The following is a 20,628-nucleotide window of genomic DNA, read 5'->3' on the forward strand; positions in this document are numbered from 1 at the left end:
AGAGAAAGGTGTGGAAGTTGCTGAAATCTTTATACGGCCTGAAACAAGCACCTAAGCAATGGCATGAGAAGTTTGACAGAACTTTAACTTCTGTAGGGTTTGTTGTCAATGAGGCTGACAAGTGCGTTTACTATCGCCATGGTGGGGGCGAAGGTGTTATACTATGTTTGTATGTGGGTGATATTCTGATCTTTGGTACAAATATGAAAGTAATACACGAGGTCAAGTCTTTCTTGTCAAAGAGCTTTGATATGAAAGATCCGGGAGAAGTCGATGTGATTCCGAACATCAAGCCGATTAAGAACGAGAGTGGGATTACTCTAACGCAATCCCATTATGTTGAGAAGATCTTGAGCCGGTTCGGCTATATTGATAGCAAGCCTTCTTCAACACCTTATGATCCCGAGTGTGACACTACGCAAGAACCGGAGGATTGCCATAGATCAATTGAGATATTCTCGGATCGTTGGCTCACTCATGTACTTAGCGAGCGCGACTAGACCCGACATCTCTTTTGTCGTTAGCAAGTTGAGTATGTTCATGTCAAACCCGAGTACCGATCATTGGCATGCACTTGATAGGGTCATGCGCTACCTATGTGGTACAATGAGTTATGGGATTCACTATTCGGGGCACCCAGCTGTGCTTGAAGGATATAGTGATTCGAATTGGATCTCGGATGTAGCTGATCCGTACGCCACAAGTGGGTATGTATTTACCTTTGGAGGTGGCGCGGTGTCATGGAGATCTTGCAAGCAAACCATATTGACGAGGTCAACTATGGAAGCAGTAACTTATCGCTTTAGACACAACCACCGTTGAATCGGAATGGTTGCGTGAGCTCTTGATGGACTTGCTCGTGGTTGAAAAACCTGTTCCGGCAATCCTTTTGAATTGTGACAATCAAACTCGTAATTGTCAAAGTGAACAATTCTAAGGATAACGCGAAGTCATCAAGACACGTCAAGAGACGTTTGAAGTCCGTCAGGAAATTGCGAAACTCCGGAGTAATAACTCGTTACATATATTCAAACGAGACAAAAACCCGGCGGATCCCTTTACAAAGGGACTATCACGTAATGTGATAGAAAGTGCATCGAGGGAGATGGGTTTGAGACCCGTTGATGTTACACCATAGTGGTAACCCAACCTTTGTGATCGGAGATCCCGTGAATTAGGACCCGGGAAGAACAAACTAGTGGTTTAATTGAGGAGAGTATTCTCGTAACCCTCTCTATGTGAAGATGCACAACTCTCAATTGTCGTAAGGCGAGGTTGGCAACAAGCCTTAATGTGTTTATGTTGGCTATTTTAGCAAAGGTGCTGTCCTACTGAGCATTCTTGAAATAACACACCTATATGAGTCCGATTGTTAAACGTCGCAATCTATGAGATTTGGGTGATCTCTAGTAAACTCATGAAGAGACCACGAAGTATGACGCATATGCTTCACCCGCGGGGTAGGCTACCGGCAGCCTTGTACTCGGTCATGACTTTGAGTGAAACCCCGTTCACGCAAAACTTGCAATTCAAGGCTTAATCCATTGTTCAAGTGTGAATGGATGTAGCTTAAGGTTCTAGGCGGAAGTTCAACTTAACAGTCTCCGCCGAAACACTCGGTATATAAACAAGCGACGAGTATTGGTAAATCTCTAAATGGGGATTTGAGATCCGGTGGGGGATTGTTGAAATATTGGGCCCACTTTTAGTGGCCCAAATTAGATTTCAGTTTTTCCTATAAATCTCAAAGCCCACATAGTGGCAGCCATGTGAGTTTGAGCCCAAATTGGTGGCAGCTCACTAGGGAGTGGCAAGAGGTGGGAAGTTTAGTCCCACATGGAAAGTTGGGAGGAAGTTAGACCACCTTATAAGGTGGGTTGTTCCACCACTAGTAAGTGAGTGAGAATAGGAGTGCTACACGCGCGCTCCTCCTCCTCCTCGCTCGCTCGTCTCGACTCGACACGACACGTCACGTCACGACGCGCGCGCCGCGCTCGTGTTGAGTGGATTGAGCCTCGAGCCGAGACTTTCCTTACTTTTTGCACCTCAGGAAAACGAATAGAGTCCTAGACGGACGCGTCACAGTTAGTCGGTTCGGGTCGCTCCCGGATCGTGGGCTATCTGTAACCGACTCGAAACGTTCGTGCGACGTGGGCGTGGCCCACGTTGTCTAGGGTTTCCCGAGCCTATATATTCTCTTGCCCGGCTACCGCAGAAATACATCTAAACACGAGTTAGGGTTTCCACCTCTCTCTGCTTGCGCCGCCACCGTAGCCTACTCCATCCCGCGCGCCGACGTGCATCGGCGAACGGGAGAGCAGGTCTCCGGAACCGCTCGTCCTTGCGATCATGTACGGGAGAGGGCGAATTAGGTTTTTGGGAAGCGCTTTGCGCGACTGCTCAAGCTCTTCATCACGGGTCGCCTTCCGTCCAAGTCGGGCGGTGCTGCCTACCGTCGTCTTCAACGCCGTCTACTTCGACCCGTCGTCCCCGTCGTCAACAACGTTGTCATCAACAACGTTACTCGCTGCGACATCATCGGCTACACCTCCACCGCCACCTCCACCGGATCGGTACGTGCGACATATCTCGATTTGTTTAGCGATGGATGCTTTACCGTTTGCGCTGTCGCTACTCATGTTGATTAATGCATCTAGTATGTTCGAGTTTCACATGTTAGTAGTTGCTGTCATCATGTTTTATATTCTGGAATTAATCATGGAAATTGTGCCTAATTATCCAACAGCACCGACGGTAGCTGTTGCATGCGGCGGCACATCTTGGTGTGGAGTGTCAGCCCATCCGTCGACGCTGGCGGCACGGGGATCCTCCTCTTGTTGAGGTGCTATCCGTGCGTCAGGGAGACATCGTGGTGGCGGCGCCGTCCTCCGCCAACATCCTTTGGTAATCTGCTAGATTGCCGATGCTGCAGCGGCTTCATGACCGACGAAATCTAACGCATGTGGAGGCGGCGGCTGATTTCGGTTACGCGCAGGGTTTCGGCGAGGCAGAGACTCCCAACAGCGTCGACAGGTGACGACCACACCTCGTGGTCATTGACGCTCTTCTTTGGCCATTTCAGCATCGTCATCGGGAGCGCTTGGTTTCTAGCAATGGCGCTGGCGCTTGGCTTCTGGCAATGGTGATGAACGATGGCATTAGGATGACCGACGGGTGCTAAACTAGCCCTGGCCATCAATGTGCTCGCAGTGACCCAGCGACATCGGCATAAATGCTGACCCAGAAGCTTAAGCGGCGGCGACAATGCTCAACGACAGCTTTAATGGCCGCGCTTGCTACCTTTGGTCAGCCTTCTATCGTCGGGTTGCTTCCATGCGAGCCCTCTATCTATGCAGACACATCGGCTCCCTAAATTTGACGAACTGATAGATTGCGTCGAACGGACCGGTTCGTTTGGATTGTCTCGCTGAGCGTGTGGCCGATCCACTATCCTCGTGGACGAGAAACTGGATGGATCGCCCCGCTGGAGATCGTGGCCTGGGCCGGCCAAGCTGGTTTTTCTCACGCGTTTTGTGCAGTAGGATTTTTTTGCAATTTCCAGTTGACCGCAGTTCCGTTTTAAATTAACCTGCGTGTTGAGCGTGTGTGATTGTTATTCGCTGGAGATTACCGAAGATTTTGTTTAGTGGGTCTCTTAATTAGTGAGAGCACATCACAAGTTCAATTACAGCTTGCATCTTCCATGGGGAGAGATACGGAGTACGTACAGACTTGCATCCGATTGATTCTTTGCTTGACCCGATGTCTACAATTCTACATGGTACATGCAACCTCTCGCCCGTTAGGCATCGACGGATCGACCAGAAGTCGTTGAAAGTCTTGGTTAAGGAGCATTTATATACTTTAGCACTAAGAAGTCTGTCTCAAGGATAAGCCTACTCGTGTCGGTCACATCAAATTTCATGCAGACATATTGCTCTCGTAAATCCTGTCGCAGGACCGCAGCAAATACACACACGAAGACAAGTCAAATCTCGCAATGCATACGTGGTAGAAACAGAAACACTGGTCGGAGTAAAAAAATAAAAAAAATCCTAAAGTCTTTCCCCATCGTCCCAGTAAAAAGTTGGTGAACCCATTTGAATCCCAAAGCCACCTCGTGTTTCGACTTCTGCTGGGCTTTCAACCACGTGTGACCTTTGAAAAACCTTAAAACTCATATGGCTTCTTTTGGTCAAGATATTTTTGTTTGGTTTAACAAAAGTACATGACACGCTAGTTGATTTGACTAGTTTTTGTTAAGTCTTACCATTCATAATAACGTGACCTAGCTGCTTGTTTACCTAGAGGGTTTAATTTTTTTTTTGGAGGGTATGGTATCACTCCATCTTGGATGGGGTGACCTCACTGAAGTAGCCAAATAAATAGACGTGTCTTAGCCATCCTAGACTAAAAGTAGCCAAGTGTAGTGATTTAAACAAATCAACGAAAGCGGCGTGACTAAAAGCATCTCCACCGATGCCCGCAAATAGGCACCGGCAGTAGCACCGACACGTTGCTATGGGGGTGCCGGCAGTACCTCCCTTGATGTAGGGAGGGGTTCCCCACACCAGCGATACCAATAAGTTGGCTCCAATAATTTTTTGGCACAAAATAAAATGAAACTCACAAATAGGGATTGAAATTCAATTCTAGTTTTCGAATAGGAATTCAAAGCATACTTCATCCACATCACCAAATCTCCAAAAACAAATTGTGCTTCGTGGACAAATAGCTCGAATGAATGGTGTGAAGGACGTGTGCACTTCCATCACGTTTGGCTCGTTAATCACCGACGACTCCACGGTCATCGGTGGATCCTCCATCACCGGTGGTGTTACCATCACCATGGTTGTCGCTGCCGATGTCGATGTCGCCATGGATGCCGGTGCTGACATGGCTTGGGCAGCCAACACCTCATTGCTGATGCGCTCGCAGTAATTCTTGTGCCACACCCTGGCCAAAGGATCCATGTCCTACATGTCCGCCATCAAGATCTTGGCCTCTTGCGACATCTTAGTCAAAGAAACGTTCGATGCTTCATTCATTTCTTTCATCATGCCGGACCGGCCTTTCATCTTGGTGGCTTCCACCTTCTCCCTCTCGAGCCTCAATTTCACACCTTGCTTCTCCAGCATGGCCATCCACATGGCGGTGCCCCTTTTCATCCCTCCCTTTGTTGTCGATGGAGAAGGATGAAACCATCTTCTCAATGGTGGCATCAAAGTCGGCCAATGAGGACACCCCATTGACCTTGGCCTTGGCCTTCCTGTTGCTAATTGTGCGACCGGGCGAGGCCATCGAGGACTCCTTTGAGTTTGAGTCGGACCTTGTCCCATTTCTTCACATCTGGGAGCTTCCTAAAGCAATACATGGACGCGAAGGCCTTTGTCCTCGTTGTGCAAGGCAAACGCGTCAAACATCTAACAAAGAATATGACAATGCATCAACATGGGAATAGTGAATTGACATGTGCGCAAGATGAGAGAGGAACTTACGTAGTCCACCATGGTCGTGCCGCTCTTCTTCCTCACCATGACCTTCTCGTAGTGGCCATGGAATTTGTAGCATGACGCTTTGATGATCCCCACCGAAGCGACATGGCCGACTCGTTGTGGATCATGCGGATCGAAGAAAAATCTCCAAATTGCTTCCTCTCATTGAATTGGTCGAAGATGCGCTTGTAGTACTTGCTGGTGGTTTGGCTGCCGCCGGTGATGCGGTGATCCTGCCACTCCTCCTTCGACATGCTTGCCGGCTTCTCTTTCAGCGGGGTCTTGCATGGTTTCCCCGGCCCATTCCCTTTCGTCGATGTCTTGTTTTTCAGAGGCATGCTGGAAGCGGTGGCGGCGAGGTCAAGGCCATCTTTGGGCGCGGAATGGAGAGATACACAAGAAGTGGAGTAGTTGTAGGGGGAATAGTCGTCGGTTCTATTGGACTCCAAAATCGGCCGGCTACTTTTAGGAAGTGTCGGCGTGGCCCCAAAAGAGCGCCTAACCGCAATAAGCTATTGGAGTCGCTATTGGAACCAATGATAGAGATGCTCTAAGAGGAGCCATAAGAGGTCAACAGTTTTCGAAAATACCACGAGTAGTTAAATGTTTAGGTTCAAAAGTCTCGCCACGGACATGAATTTTCTTTGTCTTAGCCATTCTAGACTAAAAATACTATCTCGAATCGAAATAATTGACTCAACTTTGTATCTAGATAATTTGTTAACTAGATATATTTGTATTTAGATAAAATTAAGTCAATTAATATAAATGAGACGGAGTAGCTGAGACTAGTGATTTAAACAAACCAACCGAAGTATGGTTTAAAAGTTTTTAAAAAAGGTACAGAACTAGTTAAAAGTTTGGCTAAGGAGCATTTAAGGGTTAAGGAAGTCTCAGCGTTTGTACGGGCATGAATTTTCTTGCACGGACAGGATTTTTAATTTTTACATCACCATCATGTGCTGTACTAGCCAGGGCAGTACCAGTTTGCAATTGATACCAGTAGTAGTAGTGAAGGTCCGAGCGGGCCCATGGAATCAAATCTTCCAACGAACTCCACAGCCAGCTACCCCGATCCGGCCACCTTTAACTCCGGCGCGATCCCATCGCTGTCCGATCCACATCGGAGGGCCAGAACGCCATTTATAAGGTCGGGGGTTGGGAGGTTGGTGCCCCCGTCGACGCTGGTGGTTGCCGCTGCTTACCGACCTGCTGCTAAATTTTACTAGAGTAGTACAGTACATTGTGTTTTTTAAAAGTGTTGTTGGTTCAGAATTTCTGCGGAGCTGGTTCCGGTGCAAAGCTTTTGACTTTTGGGGTGGCGGCTTTGATCCGGGGATGCGCTGGAGATCGATGGTCCGACGCGAGTGGTTCGTTTCAAGGTAGTGACGGCAGCGCAAGTTTAGGGTGTGTACATCAATCAGACTGCCTATGCACATCGACGACCAGGGATTTGGAGGTTGATCTATCCATGACCAGGATGAAGCTTGGATGAAACTAAGCAGAGGTCTGAACCGACTGATGTTGAATAATCAGCGGATGAGTTGTGGTTAGGGGTGAAATGCCACTCGAACCCAGAGCTAGCTGGTTCTCCCCGAAATGCGTTGAGGCGCAGCAGTTGACTCTTGAAGTACTTGGAAGGTTTGTTTCAAATTTTCAAGAAACAAATATTTTTTTAACAGCGCACTTACGTCCTCGCAAAGTAAATAATGATCATTGTAGTCGTAACCGTAGAATATGATCCTAATTGAAATACATACATTTGATTCAGAAGCGGGAACAATTCGACTTTGAGAAAAGCAATCTTTGCATGCACGCCAGAAAAGAAGGAGAAATCTTTGCATGACCAATCACAAGTAATGGAGTCGATTGTTAATCTTTTACTGCAGAGAAGATCCGCCGATCTATTAATAACCATTATCGCAGTATAAAAAACACTAAATTGTTCATTAGACCACCTACCGACCTCTGACAAATCATGACAAGCCAAACCAACGGCAGAGCAACATATATTTTATATTTAACTTGATTTCTCTATCTAGGAGATTGGGGAGTAAATAGCTCATAGTTTCACGTCCCCAAAAATAGGTCATGATTTTAGCAGTTTAGGTTGCGCCCCGCAAAACAAACTATGAGTGTAAGAAAAGTTGTTCTCGCAAATAATCTCCAGAGATCCCTCTGCACTCAATCTTTTATAAGAAAACAAATCATATTTATTATTTTTAATTTTTTGGAAACAGTTAAGCAGCTTGTATTTTTCATGTTTCTGGAAACAGCTCATGATTTTAGACACGTTGCTGCACGTATAGGCTGAGCCCGGGAAAAAGAAATAGTACGAGTATAACGAAAAGTATTTTTAAAAACATTGAAAGTTAATAATATATCCTACAAGAATGCAGAATCGGGGGTTGTAATTCTTTTTATTTATTTTGGGCTACACATAAATGAAAAAAATATGGTTTTAGACTTGAAAATGTGATAGCCAGATCAACATTCTCTAGTCCACATTCTTTGTCATATTTGTGTAGCTCAAAATACACGCTATTCCAGTTGATAGCTTGTGTGCTTGTGTCATAGGCCGACAACATCACATTTTTGTAACGACAGTCGTGGACGCTGGACCTCATCCTCTCCCGCTACAGTAGATGAGATGAGAGGGCGTTTTTCTGAAGCTTCTAGTCGTCTCGCCAGATACATACGACTAGAAAGATGAGATGAGAGGGTTTATATAAGGAATTTGTCCCGGCGCCTCTGGTGTCCCGGCGCCGCACGCCAACTTCTTGCCGCCGCCGCTGCTCGTTCACGAGCGGGAGGGTGAGAAGACAGGGCGAAAGAGAAATGTGTGAGTGCTTTTCTTTCATCGGTAAGCGAGCGCGGGGTGAGGCTAGCAGCCGAGCCAGAAGTGGTTGGCCACATCCAGCACTTTTTGGCGGATGGGCTGAGCCACCGTTTTGAGCCAAATTTGTGAAATCTGGTTACCCCTATCCCCTGCCATCCTCTAAACCAAACGGATGGTAGCCATTTTTTTAGTGGCTATCCCTGTCCACTTGACGATAACCCCTAAACCAAACAGCCCCTTAGTGTTGGCCTCAGTACTTCACCATCTTTATCATCATATCCACCCCATTGAAATACTAGAGCATCCCGATAATGACTATATTTTACAATAAGATGAGGCTGAGTATCACCATGGAATAGCTAAAAGATATAGATATGACAGTGTATCTTTTACATGTATGAGTCAGGCAAGGCATCCCGATAATAACTATATTTCGCCTAATTTGGTTTACATGGTGGCTATTCGAGTAAGTTCTCTTCAGAAGTAATCTTGCACCCTAGCCTGATACCTACTTTGTATCCCTCCTGCATGCATGGATAAGTAGAATTGTTGGAAGGCTGACTGCATAATTCAGTAGGGTTTGTAGCCTCTCAAATTGTTTATCTTGAGTTAAGTTGTCTGCCCTGCAATTTAAACTCAATGCCCATAACTGAGTGTGTACTGAGTTCATTTGGTTCCATTTTGATTGAGTTTGTTTTGGGTATAGATGAAAGTATGCACAACAATAAGAAATAAAGCTGTCTGTACATCTGCAATTTGATGATCGGTTATGCCTTAATTTCTTGATTAAACATGTACAGCACGTAATATGGCATTGATCAGAACAGAACTTGCCCAGAACCTGGTGCCCATGAAGGTGTCTTATCAACAGTGTCAGGTAAGGTAAGACGGATTCCCATTTTAACAGTCTCATTAATATCTACAGCTATCTTATCAACAACACATTTCAATATATTTCAACAACCTTACATTTGTTATCTACTGTAAGTTCAACAGGATGCCATAGTAACATATGAGGTAGATCTTTTGGAAATTCTAACTGATCACAAATTTCCTCTGGAAGCTTCCTATAAATTGAGACATATAGGCATGAAATCCAAAATATGCATCGATCAGACACGGTCAAGCAAGAAATGGCATCCGCCAGCAACATGTCACCACGACAGTCAGGACTTGCAGTAGAATCCCATAAATCCTATAAAAAGAACAAACATGGACAGATTAGATGTAGACCAATTTATCATGTAGATAAGACAACAATTTGCTGCATCGGACTTTGTTCTCTTAATTACAGGCTATCTATTTCCGTAATCCTTACATACTGCAATAGTGTATCTGATTTGCACACAGAACCTCATATTTAGCATGAATCATACTTGAAGGTTCATTTCGTTTTATATTCATATGATATTTGATTGCCTCTCCTCTGCTGCCCTCCTGGAAATGGACGCCGCCATCAACACTGCAACAATTTTCAACAGTACAATGGTTCGCCTACATGTTGATCTTTCCTTTTGGTGACCTCTGGTTTTGAGTAGTGCACAGAACAATGTCTACACGGACATGTTGATCATCGGAAGTGAAGAATCAAAAGATCATCATAAGTGAAGAATCAAGATGCAATCAATACGTGGATTATAGATATGCCCGTGTATGCAATCAATAGTTAGAGCACTTTATTTTGTGGATTTTTTTGTGAATTTTGCTGGATGTATTCACATGTGCCCTGATGTATAATTGCAAAGCTAATAAATAGTATATGGACGGGATGGATGATAAGATACAATTGAGCCTTTGGTCATGCTATTAAGCAAAAATTCTTATTGGTATATTGCATGACTTCGTCTTGGATATCATGCTATGTTTTTTGTGTATCTATTTTGTGTGTGCATGTTTCTTTGTGGATAAACATCTTAGTGATTTTCCCACTTAGAGAAACTTATACACATAAGAGATGATACATCTCCATTTGATTTCTTATTTATTTGTTGTGTGTTGATTGGTCATGCTAAGCAATATAATTCATTGAAGACTATGATGATGCTATTTTCTTATCCTTGTAATAGTCCTATAATATGCTTTCGCATGTCTTTCACATATCCTCTTGGTTGAGCCTTTTATTACGGTGTCTCCTACTTGTTGCTCAACCAATTGTATGTTGCAAGTGTTAAGCTTAATCTTCTATATATGATCTATTGCAAATGTTTGTGTTTTAAATGGTATTGAGGGAGCGAGGATTCCATGTTATGCATATTGTATTCAAAGCAACATTTTTATTTATGCATGTACCTTGGGGAGATTCCTCATTTTATTTAAAGCATAATTTTGTGGTGATTATTAGAGTCTAATCCACTTGGTATCTTTTGTTTCGAATGATATTATGGGAGTGATGATTCCATGTTTGTGCACTTTATACTCCAATGCAAATTGTCTAGTTTTGTACACAAACATTGGGGAGCTTCCTCATATTATTTAGAGCAATCTTCTCGATCTTATCATAATATCTATCTTTATTTTGGTATCTTCTTTGTGGTTCATTTGGTTGCTTGCTTCATTTGTTGAAGCTTCTTGACCTTGTTATCTTTTTTGCAATCTTTGATCCTCTCTATTGTGTGATTCCTTCCGAATATTCATCATTGGATGTGTGCATTTGATTCCACTCAAATTATGAGAAATTCACACGGTATGGAGGAACTCTCTATTTTCGTCTTCTAAATTTTTCACCCATTTCAGCAATTGGTGCCAATGGGGGAGAAGTTTGGAGGGTTTAAGGGAATTTGGTTATGTCTTTGCTTTGTGCTTAAGCATGTGCCTTTCTTGCATTGCATCTTGTTGCCTTGCATATATAGTTGAATATTTAGAGGAAACTCCACTAGGCTTTGAATGCCAATGTATACAATGAAATTCAAGCTCATTCACACATGCATATATTATGGGGGAGTTTGCTCTATGTATTCAACTTGTTTGTTACTTAAATTCCTTATATAAACCACTAGGATTTTTTTTTGCGATACACATTACAATTGGAGATGATCACAACAAATACATACGTACATTCATTCACGCATGCACATCTAAAATTGATGAAGTCACCACAAATACCTCGCTATCGACGAAAACATCACAGCTTAGCGAAAAAATATTTTTCACTTTTATAAAACGTCAAAGCGTCACACTGGCCTTCCTACATCGCCATCCAATTATCACTACTCGTGTAATGTCGCACGGAAAGTACAGTACAAGTAGGCGGGCGAGCAATGGGAGGATTCCGTGGCCAGATACTCGAGGGCGAGGCGTGGCCGATACGGGCACGCCCACGCGCCAGCCACACCTGTCCCGGACGGTATCGCAAATCCACCGGACAGGGACGGCCCGGCCCAGAAGGTCCCACCGGGCAGAGACCCGACCACGTCTCGTGGGCCCGCATCTTGGATCCAGGCCGCGCCGCGCCTCCACGTGCTCCCCGCCTCGCGTAGAGAAAAGGAAAGAAGAAGAAAAAATGGAAAGATCTGCGCTATACTAGTGCACGACACGGCACGCACGAACCAGGCACTGCCGCCCGCCCGCGCCCTACTACAACTACTCTGCGGTCGTGGGCGTCGATAGAACCGAAGGATTCTGGGTTCCGCGAGGCGGTATGGGGATCTCGATGAGGCTCCTCTTCGCCGTCGCGCTGCTGCTCGCCGCCGTCGTCGCCGGGGCCGCCGCGGAGGAGCAGGCGGTGCCGGTGGACGTGGCGGCTGCGGGGGAGATCGCGGCGGGCGTCAAGGAGGTCGCGGAGGCGAACGCGCTCAGGGCCGAGCTGGCGCAGCTCACGGAGAAGATCTCCGCCTTAGGTCAGTTCCTCACTGCCCGCCTCGCCTCGCTCTCGGTCTGAAATCAGAGGGGGGTGTTGTTACATGCCTCTTGTTTTCATGAGAACTGAAAGGGGATTGATTGGGTTGCGGCCGGGGCTGATTGGATTCCTGCTCTGGGCTCTGGACGCCGGAGCTAGGCTAATCATCCATGGTTCACTGGGATTGATAGAGAAGAAGAGGGCTTTAGCTTCGTGGCCTAATTCGATTCCACGAGCTGTGCCGGATCCGTCCGCTAGGGGTTTATTATTGCTGACGTGATGATTTAATCACTCGTTTTGCGTGGCTCGGGTTTTACGCTGCTCAATTCATCAAGAGGCCGGTGCTCATCTACGTCCCGCCCGCCTATCATACCTAGTCGCATAGTTTTTGCTTCCTCAATAAACTGACCTGATGAGGGGATTATTTATTTATTTATTTTTCTACTGTTCAAAATAGTTATCTTTTGCAGGGATTTCTTTCTGTAGTGGTTGGACGTGTGAAAAGAATCCATTTTTTTGGCCTAGAATTTACTTCAGAATCACCCAGCTTTGGCTGAAATAAGATTTTAACACTAACTGCTCAATTCTGTCTGCCCCACTCAATATACTGCGTATCTTTTACAGTAAATGTTTCCACCGTGGGAAAAACAAGTCGTGTAGGTTTCGCACGCCAGAGTACTTTTTCCCCCACCAAAAGCACCGTCCAGTTGTCAGTTGCTGATTAGTTGTTTCGCAAGTTTAATCTGCTCATCAAGCCACTTTGTAGACCATCATCTCAGTAACAAAGATGGTCTGATTGTTTCCCTTATACAGAGTCGGGCATCACGGAGAGATCCCAGGACCTCAAGAGCAAAGATGCTGGCATCGCCAAGCTTGAGAAGGACATCGAGGAGAAGTCGCACAAGATTGCTACTCTGCAGAGCGAGATCACAGCCCTCCAGGTAATTAAGCATCATGGTAGATTGATACATAGATAATTCTCGATTTTGTGAAGCATTGTTTTTCTACGGCGTCTGAAATATAACTTTACGGCCTTGCATTTTGTTTGCCTTCTTTCCGGTTAATGTACAGAAAAAGGGATCTGTGGCTGCTGAGGAGCAGGCTGCCACGGCCATTGCCCGGGCTGCTGAGCTCGAGAAGCAGGTATGGAAGATTCAAGTTAAAAAAAACAGTTGAAATTATCAATTATGAGCTTGTGGTTTATCATCTTCGTTGTTCTAGATCGACATTCTCAATAAGGAGATTGAAGCACAAAGTAGCCAGAGAACAACACTTGAGGCTAGAGCTAACAAGGCGGAGAAGAAGGTGCAAGATTTGAACTCGAAGCTCGAGTCAGTAAGTGTATTCCTTGACTTCTCTACTATTGGACAATTTCCTGTTCGTTTTGTTTCTGGATAGAAGGCAATCGATATTATTGTTAGGGTCATATGCTCCTGCAAAGACGTAAATCTGTCATTTGTATAGTAGGTTTACGATCCAGACTTCTGTGCTTAACACTTTAGTCTTAGTGGTACCTGCATTTTCTCATTATCTTTGTTGGTCATGGACTCGTGATAATTGCTTAATGAAGTCTGTTGAATGTGCTATTTTCGTATAAGTTCACCAAAAGTGAAACCGAATCTTGTATGATGCTTAGCAGCATAAATTATCAAGTGATTACTTGTTCATACGTTGAACGTTTTACTTAAGTCAGAAGCCTATACTTAATTTGTAAAGCTATTGAAGGCTGTCTACATTCAGTTTATAAAGCTATTCAAGGCCTGCGTGATGTTGATCAAATTGTTCTTATTTCTCAAATTTGTCTTTGCTAGCTCCAAAAGGCAAGTGGGGAGCAAAAGCGTACGATCCAGAAGACAGAGCGTGCTCTTAAAGTTGCTGAGGTTTGTAATTTGTTTTGTAATTGTTACTGCACTTCCCTGCGGTGGTTCTATGCTTCATTTTATTCGATATCTATTCTTCATCATGTGTAGGAGGAATTGATGAGGCTGCAAAATGAAGCAACGACTAAGTCAAAACAGCTGACAGAGGTATCGTATACCATATCATCACAGCTGCTAGTAACATTTTTTCCCAGTGTGTTCCTGCGAGGTCAAGTAGATTTGGAAACCTGTTCGTGACAACTAAATCATTCTATCTCTTAAACTTATCTTCCATTATAAAGAACTCACAAATTAGGGCTGGAAAATAGATTTTGCTTTAAATATGATTATTATGGTTGCCCAGAATGATAATTTCTGTTTTTCTACAAAGATATTGCTTTTTGACGAATCGGTGGTTATATCATCAGTATGAATAAAGAGAACTTTCAACAGATATTAACTTGCACACTAACTGCATAGCTTGAGAATGCACCTGGGCATTATTTGTTGTGTGGTATCAATAGTCTGGTGGTACTTCTGATGGTTAACTGGCGCTTAGTTTACTTATAATTTGTTGTATACAAAGTAAGAATTTTGGAACGAAGGAGACTAGACTAGCGTTAGGAAGGACAAAGGAGACAGACAGAATTTGTATCTCTCGATACCCTTAGTGGTATCTTCCAGACTTGTTTCCAGAATTAGAAGATACTTTTTCTTATTGTCTGTAACGAAAACAGTTGTATGATTCTGTATTTGTCCTTTTTCTAAGGTACATGGAGCATGGTTGCCACCTTGGTTAGTGACATATTCTGCTCGTTATGCGGTAAGATGGAACCACAGAATATGCACCTCTGCCATTTGTTTACTCACACTCATCAGTGTTATCACCATCTTGTGTAGGAGGTGGTCTCAGGCCACTGGAATGAACATGGAAAACCTGCCTTGGAGAGCTTTTTGGAGAAGGTACATCTCAATTAAACAGTTCCTTTTATTTCAGTTACACGATGTGATGTTTAAATGAAGTTGTTATCTATACTTGTCAAATTGCTCCAGGCATCAGAAAAATCAGCTCAAGCAAAGAAATGGGCTGAACCACATATCGAGACTGCTAAGATGGTATTGACATTGGATTCATGCATTTTCCTCCTTCATTGCTTATCTTGCACTAAGAATATTACTTTTGTGCTTGAAGAAATTGGTTCCTGTCAAGGAAAAATTGGCCGAGCTTAAGAAAAATGCAGAGCCCTACGTGGAGAATCTGTCCACAAAATCAGTTGAGGTTTATGAGGCATCAAGGGATGCTGTGACACCTCACATTGTAAAATTTAAAGCATTTGCTGATCCCTACTGCCAGGTACTGTTTGGTTGGTTATGCTAATTGCTGTTATCATGGTAGTAGCTTTCAATCATTGATGTGTAGTTATGACTGTTGATTTAGGAAGCTAAGAAGCTCTCCAAACCTTACATTGATCAAGTTGCTGAGGTCACGAAGCCACATGTTGAGAAAGTTAGAACTACTCTTAAGCCTTACACTAAAAGAGCAGTTCATGCGTATGGAACATTTCTTGAGTCTGCAACCACATACCATCGTCAGGTTTGTGCCTATTTTCCTCATTCATCAACTAATTTGGGACGGAGGGAGTATTATATATGCCAGCTTTTGTCTATGCCAAGCTTTTGTCTCTGGAGAAACCAAATTCAACCCTTGCGCTACTGCTGCGATGTGCAGCGTTACCCCTAGTTTCTAGCTGTAGCATGCTGGAGTAGAGGCATGTGGGCACCACTGGATGTGCCCTCAGTCGTCGTTTGTAAAGAATACTTCTGTTGTTTCTAGTCCAACTTCTTCAGCACAATGGCCTTGAGAGGTTGACCCACTAGTTTGACTTTGTTGGTTAAAGGTCCTCAGTGGTGACAGTGATGCCAAGGCTATCTTTAGTGCTAAATCATGTTAGGGTGTGTTCGGTTTGGGGATAGGGAGGAATGGAATGGAACCATTCCATTCCACAGGCACGGAACCGTTCCATCCCTGTGTTCGGTTTGGACAAAAAAATTGTCATGGAACGGTTCCATCCCAGTGTTCGGTTTTGGAATGAGATGAGAATGGAATGGAATGGGTGAGATAGTCACCCGATTAATTAGTCTAAACTCAATTAATTATTTGCTAAACTTGATTAAGTAGTGCTAAACTTGATTAATTATTGCTAAACTTGGTTAATTATTGCTAAACTTAATTAATCAGCGTGTGACAGTCACCCGTTCCACCTCGTCCGGCCGAATCGGAGGAACCACTTCATTCCGCATCTAGAGGGAATATTCCATTTGGAGGAACCACTTCATTCCATTCCAGTTTGCAACCGAACGCAGGAACGGGCTCTGGGTGCGGAACGGTTCCATTCCGTTCCACCCCATCCCCAAACCGAACACACCCTTAGGTTCCAGCTGCGATGGAGCAAGCAGACAACAAATATAACTTGGTCTTGGTTTGTGAACCATGCCTATTGCTTAAATATTTGAAAGACCAATAGGGTATTGTATCCTCAGAAAATCTCCTGGACATCATCTAGAGTTGTTATTTGTATATGTACGTTGTCCCGTTTGCAAAATTTTCAAATATATTGTAGTCCTATTCATTTGAAGTCCTATTCATTTGAAGTCCTATCAGGTAGTTAATATCTGTAGCCTAAGATATCAGCACTAGACAAGAAGCTATAACAAAACAGTGTAACCCTTCCTAAATGCATTTATATGGGTAAAAGTCTAATTTTTTTTTCTCTTTCCGTAGGCTCAAGCAACCATCTCAGATTACTTGCACCGACATGAGATAACAAAATCACTTGTGACGAAAGAGTTGGTTTGGTTCCTGGTAAGCAGTCTTGGGAAATAGTCAGAAACAGCAACCTTGATGGCCCCACCTATCTAACCGCCATTCCCATTTTTTTACAGGCTTCTGCTTTGCTGGCTCTGCCTGTGTTTGTTATATACAGGCTTCTAGTAGATACCTTCTGGTAGTTTTCTTTATTTTTGTATATTTGATTTCTAATTATTATCTCTGTGACCTTGCATAAACTGATATTCCGTAATTTCTGTGAACTCTCTTGCTGATTGACACAGCACCAAGAAGAAGAAGAGATCCTCTCACAGTAGCCATGCAAACCATAACAACCATGGGAATAGGAGACACAAGCGCCGACATGCTGAGAAGTAAACTGTTGTCGACTGCCATATAGGGTTGCAGGTATTGTTTCTCTCTCCATCGGCGGGCCTCTGGTTGCTGACATCAAGAACCTTCTATTTTTGGGCGAACTCAATAATTTTGTTATGGTTGAGGCATTAATGAATTTATGTTACTAATATATTCTGGTCTTGATGCAGAAATCAGATGAATTCTTCCCTGAGGCTGTTGTTCTCATGAGCCATGGTGGAAGGATGGAACGCTGTATACCACCAGATTTTTCGTTTCCTTTTTGCCCCCATTGTATGGACTATAGTTTTCAGCAGCGGCCTTATGTATCTGCTTCTCGCCGAGGTTTATGGGCTTGTCAATTGTTTATTGTAACTTTGTTAATACACTCGAGTTTGTTTGCGGTGTGCCAGTTTTGTTTTTTGTCCACGTACAACCTAACTATACGATATACAGTTGCTCCCCGTTTGTGGAATGCTATGATTTAGCTGGCTGAGTTGCAAATACTGAAAGCCTATGCTAAGTGTACTACTGCTTCATTGCATTGTGGGTTCGTTTGTTTTAATCTTTGGTACAATACCAGCGTTAAGTCTTTCTTTTTTTTTGGACTTGGAACACTGACATTCCATTAGCTTTGGATGGCATAAACGCCGAACAGACCCTGTTTACCAGTATTAACTTTTAGAGCAACAGTACTGGTGCTCACTCTTGTCTAGAATGACACTGCTGGTTTTAGCTGAAAACAGAGTGCTGCATTTGCTCAAAGCTCAGTTGGTGCTGCGGTTTGAAAGCTGCCCAAAAGTAGAGAAAGCCATATCCGCGTGAGAAGAAATATATGCAGAGTGAAACTGATGCACATATGCAGAGTTATATCCTTGGGCGCGTTTGGTAGCCTGCATGCCCCTTGGTTCGCAGGCCCAGCTTTTTTTTGGTCCGTTTGGTTACCTGGCCGAGGCCGCATTCTTGCACAAACCGTTTCTCAAAGCACCCTCGGGTCAGGCTCCGGAGGAATATCCGGTTCAGCTGTTTCTAGCGAGCCACCCCGGGAGCTCGCGCGGGACGGTGAAATCTCGGCGCCATGAATTCGGTCACTGCGCGGGACGGCGAAATCTTGGCGCCATGAATTCGGTCACCGCGCTTGAATTTTCACCACCGTATATAGGGGGCGGCTCTCTCACCGGCAAATCCAAATCCCCTATTTCCCCCATTTCGAGCTCATCCACCGTTCCCGATCTAGCGACATGGCCGACTTTACCTCACCAGCACGATCGGCGAGGCTTGCAGCGGCGGCGGCTACTGGCCGCGGAGGATGGTCGTCTTCTTCCTGTGCGTCGATGACTTCTGTTGTGGTAAGCTTCTGCAACCCTAGCCTCAGATCTAGATCTTTTGGGTACACAAGCGGGGTATGAACGAATCCATTGTAGGACATTCCTTCCTCGCCGGTGGAGGTTGTCCAGGTTGCATCTGACTCTACCACGGGGATTGTTGTCGCCGTTGACTCTTTCATTGGGACGGTGGTGTTGCCTGCATCTTCACCAGGGTCCCCTGCTTCCCCGATCTCGGTGTTGTGTGTGGCCCCTTTGACTGTAAGGCCGCTCTTACTTATCTCGTTGTTCATTGATGTGGTAGTTCATTCATGTGGTACTGCTTAAGGATGTGGATGTGGATCTGGTACTGGTAGTGGTGATAGTTCATTGATCTGCTAGTGCTTAAGGATGTGCATGTGGTAGTGGTAGTGCATTGATCTGCTAGTGCTTAAGGATGTGCATGTGGTAGTGGTAGTGCATTGATTTGCTAGTGTTTTTCATGTAGGCGATCATACCTTTGGGCTCCCCTGATTTGTCTGCGCCGACTATGAATGCTCAGACATGTCTGATTGCAAGCAAACCAGCCATGGTTTGGAAATCTAAGCTATCGGAGTTTGTGCTGAACCGGTTGGATCAACTCGTCCGTAGCGGCGTCTGCTTAACATGGGATTCAAGGAGCAGCAGATGAAGAAGGTAGACGCGGATGTTCTTGCATTCGCTGGTATACATGTCATCACTCTTCAGCCGTATAACCACATCAGAAACTGGAGGACGAAGTGTAGCTTCATTATGAAGATTAAGTCCGATCGCATTTTGGACTGGAGTGAAGATAGTTGCTGCTTCTACGGAGTTCCTGCATAGATATGAAACTATATATATATGTGAATGTCGTCCGCCCTAACAATTGTTCCTTCTGGATTGCAGAGCTACCCGAAGCATCGTCAGTACGTCGGCACCCCGATCACGAACTACACTCAGATGAAGACAATCTTCACTCCCTGGTTTGTGTGCAAGGCGCAGCTGTTTCAGCCTAACTTGTTGGTCAAGACTATCGACTTCATTGCAGACAATGAAGCAGAGTATGCCGTCTACCGTAAGCTGCAGCCACCAGAGAGGAGGAGCTGGCTCAGGACCTGGCTCTGCAACCAGTTTCCTGCTTAGTGCTTATGCTTCCTTGGTCATGATCTGCTGATTTTGGGAGGTGATCTTGTATCCCTCCATTAGCTAGGACTTCCTATAACCTGATCCCTGGTCTGTAATGATGAACTTGTTTGACGTGGTATATACTAACCCCTCGTGTCATGAACTTGTGATGCATCACGAAGTAGTTGCTTCGCTCGTGATGCATCACCCACTAAATATTTGATGTGTATTACCAGCACCTTTTCTGATGAACTGAATCTGATGTGTGCTACTGGGTAACCTCACCACTCTAAGTGAAGGGGTTATCACATCACTGAGCTATGTGCAACCAAACAGGCTGTGAGTTGCATGAGGAGGGAAAAAAGTACTATAAACGGGCAACCAAATGTTGGGGCATGGATTTCTTCTCCGGCGCGCAAAAGGCCGCACAGACTACCAAACGACCCGGCTTTCATGGCTCATGGCCCGTTCGCGACGCGCAGGTGAGCCCATCTCGCTGACGTAGTGAGCCATGAAATTGATGCAGGCTACCAAACGCGCCCCTATATTTCGTAGAGCACAGGGTTGCCTAATAAAAAGAGAAGGTGATCAAAAGAGAAGTACTCCATCATGTTTCATGAAATATGTCTAAGATTTTCTCTAAATCTAGATATATGTAGATACTAAGAAGAGTAAAGATATTCCCCGAAGACATGAGTAAGTGAAGTAAGAGAATAATCCTTTTACACATTAAGCCAAACAATGTTATCCAAATTTCATCTCCTATGTGCTCAAACTTGGATAAACAATGACCATATACAACAATGTTACACGTAGGGCCGAGCACAGCAAAATCCTCTGTGAATTGTCAAAAATGCAGAAAACAAGAAAAGCCAAACCGAGGCATTCCAACCCGAGGTGCCAGCCCAACGGGCCTATATACTCCTCTTCTGGATGCTTTATGGCTTCCTAATTCGCCAGTCTGGTGGA

The 20,628-nt window shown here is 44.6% G+C and overlaps 1 protein-coding gene across 1 annotated transcript; it reads left to right on the forward strand.

Moving 5' to 3' along the window:
• The first annotated feature begins 11,956 nt into the window (after nt 1-11,956).
• On the forward strand, nt 11,957-17,795 carry LOC124701117 (myosin-3-like). Its single transcript, XM_047233199.1, has 15 exons — nt 11,957-12,170; nt 12,983-13,110; nt 13,241-13,312; nt 13,391-13,504; nt 13,981-14,049; nt 14,140-14,196; nt 14,798-14,851; nt 14,929-14,991; nt 15,082-15,144; nt 15,221-15,382; nt 15,467-15,622; nt 16,811-16,891; nt 16,972-17,033; nt 17,140-17,263; nt 17,401-17,795. The coding sequence occupies exons 1-14, from the start codon at nt 11,972-11,974 to the stop codon at nt 17,231-17,233; spliced, it is 1,374 nt and encodes a 457-aa protein (XP_047089155.1). The 5' UTR covers nt 11,957-11,971; the 3' UTR covers nt 17,234-17,263; nt 17,401-17,795.
• The last annotated feature ends 2,833 nt before the right edge of the window (nt 17,796-20,628 follow it).

This window comes from Lolium rigidum, chromosome 1 (assembly GCF_022539505.1).
Source record: "Lolium rigidum isolate FL_2022 chromosome 1, APGP_CSIRO_Lrig_0.1, whole genome shotgun sequence".
NCBI lineage: Eukaryota > Viridiplantae > Streptophyta > Magnoliopsida > Poales > Poaceae > Lolium > Lolium rigidum.

Coding starts and splice junctions, on each gene's coding strand:
- LOC124701117 (XM_047233199.1), top strand. CDS start 11,972: ATGGGGATCTCGATGAGGCTCCTCTTCGCCGTCGCGCTGCTGCTCGCC. Junction 12,171..12,982: donor GGAGAAGATCTCCGCCTTAG/GTCAGTTCCTCA, acceptor TCCCTTATACAG/AGTCGGGCATCACGGAGAGA. Junction 16,892..16,971: donor AAGAGTTGGTTTGGTTCCTG/GTAAGCAGTCTT, acceptor ATTTTTTTACAG/GCTTCTGCTTTGCTGGCTCT.